The 12,398-nt window shown below is 36.3% G+C and overlaps 1 protein-coding gene across 1 annotated transcript; it reads right to left on the reverse strand.

Moving 5' to 3' along the window:
- Window positions 1-1,401: 1,401 nt before the first annotated feature.
- Window positions 1,402-1,893, reverse strand: LOC145625114 (uncharacterized). The gene has a single exon (XM_081678196.1). It carries the CDS (start codon window positions 1,891-1,893, stop codon window positions 1,402-1,404), a length of 492 nt encoding a protein of 163 aa, XP_081534322.1.
- Window positions 1,894-12,398: the final 10,505 nt, after the last annotated feature.

Below are 12,398 nucleotides of genomic sequence, written 5' to 3' on the forward strand. Positions count from 1 at the left end.
TCGTAATTATTGTTTGCGACAGTCAAACTGTCGTAAAAATGAAATTTTGCTACTCATCTGATTACGACAACCCCATTGCGACAATTGGCCGTCGTAACTAATTTTAGCGACGGTTTCAGTTGTTTTAGCTACAAATTTTGGCTGTCGCAAAATTGCTTATTTCTTGCAGTGAAAACCCGCAAATGAACCTTTCTAACCCTCCTTAGACTTGCTTGAGTTTTCTTCTTCAATCAATAGCTTAGATTTTCAACCCATAAGAAAACCCCCAAATCAATTTTTCCAAAGTTAGGGTTTGAGTAATTTGAGTGATTTTGGGTATGAGTGTGGGAATTGGAGTAGTATTTTGTGATATAGAGTGAAAAGGAGTGTAGATTTTGTGAAAAATTGTAGAATTTTAGCGAGATTTTGTAGGTTTGAGAGGATTGAGTGAGGAGTGAAGGAGGGAGTAGGTGTTTTAGAGAGAGAGAGAGGGGGCCTTCGTGGAGAAAGAAGGTAGGAGTGATTTTTTTAATGAGGTAAAAGTTGTGCTTAATACGCCTAAAACTCAGGTTGCACGGGCATGTAGGATTTGGCACGGACGTGCAACCTGGGTCAGGAACTTGAATTGTTTCTGCCTGCATACGCAGGGGCGTGCTGCTGCCAGCACGGGCGTGCAAAGCCATATGCACGGGTGTGCTGACCTTGGCACGACCGTGCTTATTCTTGGATTTTTGTTGTTAAGTTTCTGCCAGCTTCTGACTTACCCTACACGGGGGTACGATGTTCTGCACACCCGTGCAGACCTGATGCTGCATGCTTTGACCCTTTTTTTTATATTTTTGTAAAAATAATTATAACAATAAGCGATAATAATAATAATAAAATTATTATCATCACCATTATTATTATTATTATTATTGTTGTTGTTGTTGTTGTTGTTGTTGTTGTTGTTGTTGTTGTTGTTGTTGTTGTTGTTGTTGTTGTTGTTGTTGTTGTTGTTGTTGTTGTTGTTGTTGTTGTTGTTGTTGTTGTTGTTGTTATTTTTATTATTATTATTATTATTATTATTATTATTATTATTATTATTATTATTATTATTATTATTATTATTATTATTATTATTATTATTTATTATTATTATTATTATTATTATTATTATTATTATCATCATCATTATTATTATTATTATTATTATTATTATTATTAACACTTCTCTCACAATTTTTTTTTTAATTTTCTTTATTTATTTTTATATAACACTTTCAAGCATACCTATACTTATAGAAAGAAAGGAGATAGTGAAAATAAGAATAGATTAAGAGAAGAAAAAATAGGAAAGAAATAAGGGAGAAGGGTGAGAAACTCGGGTTGCTCCCGTTAGCGCTATTTTAACGTCACTAGCTTGACGACCTTCCGATCACATTAATCCGAGCAGTTGAATTCTTTCACTTTGATGGAGTGAACCACACCTTTTTTGTCACCCTCATAGTAGACCTTGAGGCGTTGACCATTCACCTTGAATGTTCTGGTGCTCTCGCTCCTAACTTCAATAGAACCATATGGAAATACCTTAACCACTTGAAAAGGGCCATTCAAGCTTGATTTAAGCTTTCTGGTAAAAAGCCTTAACCTTGAGTTGTAGAGAAGAACCTCATCACCATCTTTGAAGTCCCTGTTGTTGATGTACTTGTCGTGAAATTTCTTTGACCTTGCACTATTGTATGCATTATTTCTCAATTCTTCTAACTCATGAAAGTCTAGCATTCTCTTTTCTCCGGCACTTTTGAGATCAAAATTCAAGGATTTGATTGCCCATTGAGCCTTGTGCTCCACCTCTAAGGGAAAATGACAAGACTTCCCATAAACAAACTTGTAAGGATGTCTTAAAAGCCGTACGGTATGCCCACAAGGCATCATCTAGATTTCCCGCCCAATCCTTGTTGCTTTTTTCCACGGTCTTCTCAAGAATGAGCTTGATTTCTGTATTTGAAACCTCCATTTTGCCACTTGTTTGAGGATGGTAGGACAAACCAACCTTATGGTGAACTTCATACTTAGCCAATATAGCCTTAAATGTTCTATGAGCAAAATGAGACCCTCCATAACTTATTACAGCCCGTGGTACGCCACACCTTGGGAATTTGACCTTTTTAAGCATCTTCATCATCACCTTTGAGTCTTTATTTGGTGATGCAAGATCTTCCAATCATTTGGACATATAGTCCACCGCTACAAGGATGTAGAGATTACTGTAGGATGAAGGAAAGGGACCCATGAAGTCGATCCCCCAAACATCAAACATATCCAATTCCAAGATCGGGTTTTGAGGCATCTCATTACTCTTTGAAATGTTCTTGGTTCTTTGGCATTTGTCACATTTTTCACAAAGACCCATGCATCCTTGAAGAGAGTAGGCCAACATAACAAACATTGCAACACTTTTGCCGCCGTTTTGTTTACTCCCATATGACAACCACATTGTGATGAGTAGCACATATGAAGCACATCTTGAATTTCATCATTGGCAACACATCATCTCAAAAGATCATCCACCCCTATCTTGTACAAAATGGGATCATCCCATATGTAACTTTTTCATTTATGATTTAACTTTCTTCTTTGTTGAGGGGTAAACTCCGGTAGAATTGCCTCACAAGACAAGTAGTTCACTATATCGACATACCAAGGAAATGACTTTGCTTGGATAGCATACAAAACATCATCATTTAGCTCATCATTAATCGGAAGTTGATCACATCTGTCCCCTTCTTGTCTGTCACCTGACCTCTATATCAAAATCTTACAAAGCAAGCACCCATCTCATGAATCTAGGCTTTGAATGCTTTTTGGACATGAGATACTTGATTGCCGAATGGTTGGTGTAAACAATGGTCTTTAAACCTGTAGGGAATATTTCGAGCATTACCCCAAACTTGAAACCCATTATGGTCATACACTTTAGCATGGTGGCGTCCAAAGGGAAGGAAGATAGAGGAAAAGAGTCGCCAACAAGTTTTAGGAACTTGTAAGCCGTCCACAGGGTGAAGGTTAAACCCCTTAACGATCCAAGAGATCGTTAACTCCACTAGGTCTTGAACCAAAACTTGAAGTTCGGGGATGAAGGTACAAATCCAACCTAAAAGAGATTGAACCTGCCCTAATAATAGGCCTCTACTTTATTCTTCTCGTATTCATGTGCGCTTTCTGACTAACATGCAATCATTAGATTTACCCTAAACCTGTTTATCTATGTTGGTTGAATATTAATGCACAAATAAAAATATTATTGGCGATCACTTGAATTATAATAAAAATAACCCTAAACAAGATTTTTAATTATCTTATTGAGCATGATTACAAGTACAAATTCCCTTTAAACATGCAATAAAAGGCATGATCAAGAAATAACAATAAATATATATCAAGAAACATAATAACCATCATAAATAATAACAATTATATTCATAATTATAATAATTAAAATAATCGTGTTAAAAGTAAAGCATAATAATAGAAAGATCCTAGGCATGATAGTAACAAGATTAATAACAAACCCTAGCATGTCAATAAACAATAAAGATTAAAGCTTTAACCCTAACATGATATTAACATGATATTAAGAAAGAAAATAAGAAGCATCATAGAAATCATAATTGATATAAGCAAATCATCAAAAACATGATAGTAAGGAAAGCATCCGATAATAATATATAGGAAAAGAATCCTAACATGATAAGAGGAATCAAAATAACAACCTAAACATGATTTCTATATCATAATATCAACTAAACAATTAAAGCACTTACTTGGATGCCTCGTATCTCTTTCTAATAACAAAATACACACGTTAGTAACTTCAAGGAAAATTATAAAATCAAAGAATTAAATTTAATAATTGAAATAGATATTTGGGAAAGTTTATACTAGATTTGGGACCAAACCCTCAAAATATCAAACCATTCACGTCTAGGGCGAAGGAAACTTCGAACTATGCTAGGTGTGTCTAGATCTTGTGAATGCAGAATTTTGTTTGTAAAGGGGTTGGTTTAGAATAAGAGAGATAGAGTATCAAGAATTTCTTGTTGAGGGTTGGTGAAAATATGATGGAGAATTGATAAGAATTGATGATAAAAAACGTAGGTTTAAGGACGCTATTTATAATGAAAATAATCCGGAATATGATAAAAAAGAATCGGAGTTTCAAGAAGAATAAAACACGACACTGGCGCCGCAACAGCCTCTGTTGCCGCGTGACAGGCTTGTCGCCCGGCGACAACCTGTTGTGCGGCGCTGCATGTAATTTTCCCACACGTTTTCTATTTTTTTTTATAAAATTAAACGTAAAAGTCCGTACGAAGGGTAAAACCGTAATTTCATTTACAACACTTCTGTTATTACAAATAAAACTCAATTATCAATGCTAATCACATTAGGATTCAAAAGAACCTTCTAGAAGATTCTAGAAGACTATAATCAATCCTAATTGCATTAGGAATGTTAATTTATAATAGGCCCTCCTCTAGATCATTGGGCCGCATATACAGATCAAACCAGATCCAGTTCAGTAATTTTGCCATAACTTCCTCATTATTCATTGATATTGGGCTTATAATATATCGTTGGAAAGCTCTTTTCGAACCTTATCCAACTACATTATTATTGGACCCTTACTATGGACTAAAATAAACTGGATTGGCACGTTTTCATAAAAAAGGTTTTCGAAAACAGAGAGAAAAAAGAGAAATAAAAAATAACCGCAATACTAGACTTTCCACACTTTAACTTCATTTAATTATGATTCGACGTGAAAGGTATTCATCACCGGGTTTTGTTTTGGGGAGACACAAATGGGTGTCTAAAGAAGCCCCCGCTTTGACTGAGTTTGGAGAAACGCAAGTTTCAAAAACAAAAGTCATAGTATCGATAGGGACGGAGAATGATTTAGAATGTTCTGCGATCCTAAATCACTCTTTTAACGCCGATACCTACAGATTAGCGTTAGTTAAAATAGATAAAAGAGTTAAGAAAAGCATATCTTGCACCGTCGAGCACACGTCTCTAGAGTAACCGATTTGTTGTTGCATTGTTGTTGTGACAACCTTCCACAAGCTAGGGAACGCCATCTCGCTGTTTTGATGTTGATATGTCCACGCGTCTCTAAATAAAGAGCTTTTCTGGATATGTTCACGCGTCTCTGAACAAAGAGCTTTAACGGTCTTCCTCAAGCTAGGGGATACCGCCTGAAGACTGCTACGCTTGTAACTGCCTCTAATTTCCGTTATGATAGTCTTCATCAAGCTAGAGAATCCTATAAAAGATTGCTTCGCCTGAAACGATCTTCAGTTGTTTGTGACAACCCTCCGCAAGCTGGGGAACGCCGTCGATCAATGTTGCTACATCTCGAGCCTTTTTCTTGAATCATAGTGACAACCTTCTCAATCATAGCAAAAGTCGTCGAAGACCGCCTCAGCACGAACCGCCCTTCTCAAATCTTGGTGACAACCTCCACAATCTTAGCGAATGCCATCAAAGACGGCCCATCTCATGCTATTTTCTCAAATCTTAGTGACAACCTCCACAATCTTAGCGAATGTTGTCGAAGACCGCCCATCTCGTGCTATCTTCTCAAATCTTTGTGACAACCTCCTCAATCTTAGCAAATGTTGTCGAAGTTAACTTTACTTGAACTCATTCTCAGTTGTTGCGGTAATAATCTGAAGAAAACTACCAAAGACCAACACTTGTTGAACCTTAATGCTTCTTGAATTTTGCTCGGTTTCGTTTCGAATTTTGAACTTAATTGTTTCCTTTCAACCAAATCCGCTCAAATCTTTTGTAAATTAAAGCTCTTCATCTCTAATTTACTGATCCATGTAATTTTGCTCAAACTCCTATCATCTTGGAAGAATCTCTTGTGTCATATTCGCAGTTTTTCGAAAAAATCAGGAATGTTCTTGCTTGCAGTGATGTACCTACATTTATATTTTTTACTATAGGACTTTGCTCATCTTTCTTTAGGGTTGACCTAATACTTAGCGTTGCTTGACTCATTGACTTGACATTATTCAAGGTATGAACTTTACTTAAAGATGACTCACTTCGTATGACTCGTGTGTGCATAGTGTTGACTCAATGTGATAACATGACATGACTCAATGTGTACATGACTCGTGTGTGCATTGTAATGTGATCGTGCGACTCGAAAATGCAAAAAAGCAAAAAATTTCCGTCATTTTTGTGGAGGGTAGCGACTTTCTCCCGAAAAAGAAAGACGCGAAAAAAGAAAGAAGCGAAATTTTTTAAAGGTGCATGTTTAATGAGCTTAATCTATTAACGTTGTCTCTCACAGTACAAAGATTGTAACATCTTAGACTATCATAGTTGACTTGATAATGGAAGTATTTAGGTGACTTAGGCGCGGAGGCTAAGTACTTCATACTTTGTGGTGCAATGATGAGTGATGAGTGATATGACAAAGCATGATTTAGCGTTGTGTTAAGATTTCATGACACAGGGTTCCTAAGGGAAGTATATTTGGTCATGTATCTATGACGTGTGTGATAGTGACACTAAAGTTAGGCCGCAAGGGCTAAGTGTGTGAAAAAAAATATAGTAAAAAGACTCAAATGGTGGTAATTCTTAGGCCGGGTAGGCTAATAATGTAAGGATCAAGCCCCCAAGTCTAGCTCTAAGTGAATAAGAATGAGCATAGGAGATCCCTTGATATGATCAATTATGAACGTAAACATGAATGCATTTTTATTATGGCCGCACCTCGATGTGAGGTTGCCTACGTATTCGTTAGGAATCAGGCCGAACGTAGCTCTAGCCGAACCTCGTTCAAGTGTGTGTATACCTCAAAGAGGTCATTTAAGAGTTGTAACGTGGTTAGGCTAAAGGTTAGAAAAAAAGGGGATAAAGGCTCAAGACCCTAGATAAGCCCCCAAGGTTTGCAACCATGCTTTTGAATCTTTGTATTATTATGCTTGAGGCTTTTAACTCTTTTTTTTAGCTCTCTTTTTTTTGCTTTTGCATTTGTTTTATAAGTGTGAGCAATCCCGATCATGCGGTCTATCACTCACTTGCCATTCATGTTTCTCAGGCACGGTACCAAGCACTCGATAAGAAACGCAATCTGAGACGTGTTCATATCAAAGACATGTTCATATCAAAGACATTGGAACACTTGCCCTTTTGTACACTTTGATTTATTTTTTATTAGTTTTTTTATTTTTTGAAACACTCAAGCTTTTGTTCTTTGAAAATTGCATAAGGTACACACCATCCCATCCCCAAGGTTAGGTACATGTAGGTTGAAAAAAGAAAGGTCTATCGAGGCTCAAAGTGGTTTATCAAGAAAGGATTGCATATTTGAAGGGTGAAAGGTATAACATGGCTACAAGAGGTGCCTCTAATCATAGGTATACCTTGTTCTTAGTTAGACATGGATTTTTTTATTTTTATTTTTTTTATTTTTTTTTATTTTTACGATGTAATGAAAATGATCATATGCAAGAAAATAAATGCTCATTGTATTAAAAGATAAAAGTAAAAGAAAGTCCTACAAAATAAGATCTAAGGAAAATAAAAGGTGCCTATGATAGACTTATTGGGGAAAGGAAGAATAAAAGAAAATATAGAAAAATAAGTCACGAAATACTGTCGTTGAAGCCCGCCTCTTGTCTTGTGCTCATCACCCGGTCTTCTTGCAAGCTGGAGGTACGGGAAGCTTGTTATTATCGATAAAATATTGGATAGCCTCTTTTATCTTCCAACAGCTCTCAGTATTATCACCCCTACCTTGATGGTACTTACAATGTGCATCTGGATTCCAACTAGGCAATCTCTTTTCATGTGCGGGATCTTGAATAGGTCCAATGGGAGTAATGAGCCCCATAGTATGGAGTCAATCGAAGGCAACATCGTAGCTCATCCCAATGGGGGTGAAGTCTTTCCTTAGTTTCTTCTTAGATCCTTGGTTATCCATTGCTAAAACTTCACTGAGATCAAAGGTACTAACATATTTACTAGAGTGGGCGTTTTCGGAAGAAGAAGGATTGTCGTTCTTTTTTCCTTTCCAACCACTGTGTTTACTATTGTTCGTAGCTTTTTGCTTTGCGAGGTCATCTTCGATCTCGATGCCTATGTCATAGACAGCCTTGAAATAAAGTATTCAAGTTGTGTTGATATTTTAAGTGTTTTGAATACTTTTCTTGTAAATTTTTGATGAAATTCTTTTTTACTAGGGACTTCGATCATGTTAGCGGAAGTTTCCCTCCACTTGTTGAAGAAGGAGGTGAACCCTTCGTTTTCTTTTTGTTTTAGCATCTCAAGTTGTCTATGGTGCGTTTCAATTTAAATATTACACTTATATCTATCAATGAAAGCATTTTTTATTCCATCCCAGGTAGAGATCTTTTCTTTATCAAGGGAGAAGAACCAATGTTGACAAATTGTTTCAAGATATAGCAAGAATAATGAGTGAAAAATATTCTTATCAATCCCTTTAATGTTCATTACAGTTTCAAAGGCCCTTAAATGAAAGTAAGGATTATCAGTTGGCTTAAACTTAGGGATGTCATTCGCATTGAATTTCTGCGGAATAAGCTCCTTGTCCACTGAGACCCCTTGCGAGCTAATGCCCTGGAACCTGTAATCATTATATGTCTTGCTCAAGCTCTCTTGCATGAGCTCCATTTGTTGTTGCTTCACAGGGTCATTGATTTGGAGGGTTAAGGTCTTTCACAACTCAGTAACACCAGCCACTTGCTTCTTGATCTCATTAACTTCTTCTTGACTTGCCATTATCTTCATAGCTTTTCTTTTGCGACTCACCGGTTTATCAAAAAGTTGAAATTGAATGAAGGTGTTGTCTTTGATTAATAGCCCTTCTCTCTTTGACCAAGTACTGTGGAAAAGGAAATTAGGGATATTCACTTTTAATTATTTGACTCAAACTATATTCAACATGCAATAGATGGAAGGAGGTTGGAAGAATGAATATTGTGATACGAGGAGATTATGTAGAGAATGGAAAGATGATGTAGATGGAGAGATATGAAAAAAATAGGGATAGAATGTACCCCCAACTCAAATGACGGGAAAAACCGACTCATGTATGAACCTAGGACATGGTCATGGTGTGAAAAACGTAGGTATAAAGTGTGTGCTAAGACTAGTGAGTTTAGGTGACATGTTAAGATTCTTGTGTAAGACCATGGGACTAAGTGCTTAGACTCATGACAGGGTAAAGTCGTATCCCCTAATCAAAAATAATTACCTAATTCACTAACTAAAGTAGATAGGGAAGTAGGGTCGATCTCCACAGGGAAACAAGTCTTTTTACTCCTAATTAAATATTATAATCTAAATTATTTAAGTAACCAATATTAAAAGTTGAATATGAAACTAAACTAAAAAGAGTAAGAAAAGGGAGAAAATAATATATAAAAGGATCTAGGGCATAGGTTCACCAATAAATAATACTCCGGGGTAAAATAGGGTAATCAATCATTGACATTGCATAAATAACATGATTAACAGGCTCTCGCAATTTATTAACCAACATAGATCTAACAGGCTCTCGCAATTTACTAGATCTAAGTTCTTATTGAAAATAGCCTTTAATATCAAATTAACATCTGCTCGATTCATCAATTTAATATTACTATACTTTTACAAGCCGCAATTGTAAAACATTAAAACAATCCAATAAGAAATCATCATGCAATACCAACAATCAATAATAGTCAATCATCAATGCATCAATTAATCAGATTGTAAAGGGCTCTCGCTACTTATTACAATCACACAATTAAATTACCGGTATTAAATCTCATCTCTCGAATCTTGACTTAACCATTTATAAATTAACTTGCCTATTGAAACTAGACCTAAACATTAATTCTCATCTCTCGATTCTTGAATCAATATTGTCAAACTCATGCATAAAAGATAGGCCTAATCCAGTCACAGAGCATTAAATCAATCAATAGGAAATTAATCTAGCATTGATAATCAACAATAATAATTTACCCCTTCATATTATTTATTAGATCCCCATGAACCCTAGAAATTAAACTACTTACACATAATTAGATATAAACTAAACAAAGCAATAAAATAAATCATGATCAAAGGAATAAAATAAATAACTAAGATTAAGGGAAAAGAAATCGTCACCAAAATAAATCTGGAATTAATCAAAGGAATAAGAACAAAGGTTTAGGGAGAGAGTTTAGAGAGAGAAAACTAAGTAGAGAGAGAAAGTCTAAGAGAAAAGATTAAGAGAAGAAGAAGAAGAAGATCCCCCCAAAAGAAGAGACGATCTAAAAACGTATTACGGAGGAGTATTTATACTCCGTACAAAAATCCTAAACTAAAACAAATTAATACGACTCTAATTGTTTCCTAAATAAACACGCGCCCGATCGGGCGAGGCACCGCCCGATCGGGCGCGCCTTTTTTTATCTCTAATAGCAATCTCGCGCCCGGCCGGGCGCGTCACCGGGCGCTCCTCCCGCCCGGCCGGGCGCGCCTCCGGGCGCCAGCCTTTTTGGCCGGGCGGATCATTTGGGCCAATATTTGGACTTCGATTGGGCTCCAATTCTTCGGGCCAATCTGGGTTTCCTCTTTGGGTCTTGAATACTCGGTCCAAACGCCCCGGTATCACCTCTACCGAGCCCTTAATCACCGGTTCGATGGCTCCAACCGGCCCTGGGCTATAAAATCTGGTCGTGCTTCTCCAGTGCTCGTGATTGCTCCAAAATATCTCGGGAAAATACTCCAAAAGCATAAATCCCTGCAAAAGTCAACCAAATCTACGAAAACACTAGAAAACACCAATTAGTAATAAAAGTGGCTCTAAAGAGCCAAAAACACTACTAATTATGACCAAGGGACGGGGGTAAAATACTATATAAAATGAATACATCAAACTCCCCCAAGCCAAACCTTTGCTTGTCCCTAAGCAAAGATCTCATCAATGAATCAATAAATATGCTTCACCCCTAAAGGTAAAAAAAATCAAGCCAAACGATCCAGGGTAAATCAAATAAACACGCTTCAGAGTCAACCAATCAAATCCATCCAATTACCTTTCTTCCCTAACAATTGTCAAACAGAGCAAACCACAAGAGCATATAGAATTCAAGACTAGTGCTCACACACTCGACTCTCATTTTTGTGGCGAGTAAAAGATGTACTCGATCGCTCTCCAACCACCCCTTTAATGTGAACAATGCCCTCCCAACTCACACTCTCGTGTGTATAAAAACATTGAACGCTCAATCCTACTAGTCGACTCGAAATATGCCAAATCATAACTTGCATTGATAAGCAACACTTTCACATTCATACAATTCTATGCACAAAGGTCGGAAGGTCATTAAAGCTTGTAATGTAAGGCTAGGGTAAAGGGTAGGAATCATTTGAGAACAAGTGAGAGTAAAGCTATGCTTAAGGGAGCAATATCCTAATAAAACCCATGATCAAGAATAAATAATGATCAACATCTCCTACATAACCAACTCTAACATCAACCAAATATACTCCAATCATAATAAATAAACCTAACTCTTACAATTTCACTCATAAGATATAATAATGGAGTAATAGAGTGAATAAACAAACTTTATTTTCCAAACTTGAATATTTTTCATTGAGGCTCAGAATTATTTTTCTTTGATCAACCTCCAACTAGAACATTTGAACATTTTTTTTTTCTTTCGAAGTTCACTTATTTTTTCACATTTTTTTATTTCTTTGAACTTCTATTTTTTCATAACATCATGCTTTATTTTTTTCAAGAAAATATAACTCTCAAACTCATCAAAAATAAACATGAACAACAACAAAACAACTTCTCAAACCCCACCCAAATTGTGCAAATAATAAGCACACTACAAACTCCCTCACCTCACTCACTAATAGCTCCCCCAAGCCAAGCTTGGGACTAGTAACCAATGGGGCAAAATAGGCTTGTAATATGGCTAATAAACAACAAAAAGTCAAGGCAACAACATGGGTAGCAAGAAGGGAACAAATGTATCTACAATGTCTGGAGGCTACCTAAAAGAACAAATGCCTTCGTCCTCCACAATGTGCATAATAATGAATCATATAAACATTACTAGTAGTTGCAAACCAATACTCAAATTCATTGACATACCAGGAAAAATGGAACTATCACACATTTCCTAACCAAATCAACTAGTCAAGCACTATATTCACAAGTAGTTGGACAAAATTGACGCATGTTAAGGTTTCAAGGCACTCAAACATCAAATCATGATCAACTAATCCATAATGCTTATCATCAAATACCAGGAATCAAAACAATTTTTCTCAAGTAAGGGGCACAGGGAAGCATAATTTATAATTCATTGGAACGTATTTTTGTATTTTTTTTTTTTAATTTT

Source organism: Chenopodium album, chromosome 3, assembly GCF_948465745.1.
Source record: "Chenopodium album chromosome 3, dcCheAlbu1.1, whole genome shotgun sequence".
Taxonomy (NCBI): Eukaryota; Viridiplantae; Streptophyta; class Magnoliopsida; order Caryophyllales; family Amaranthaceae; genus Chenopodium; species Chenopodium album.

Coding starts and splice junctions, on each gene's coding strand:
- LOC145625114 (XM_081678196.1), bottom strand. CDS start 1,893: ATGCCTTGTGGGCATACCGTACGGCTTTTAAGACATCCTTACAAGTTT.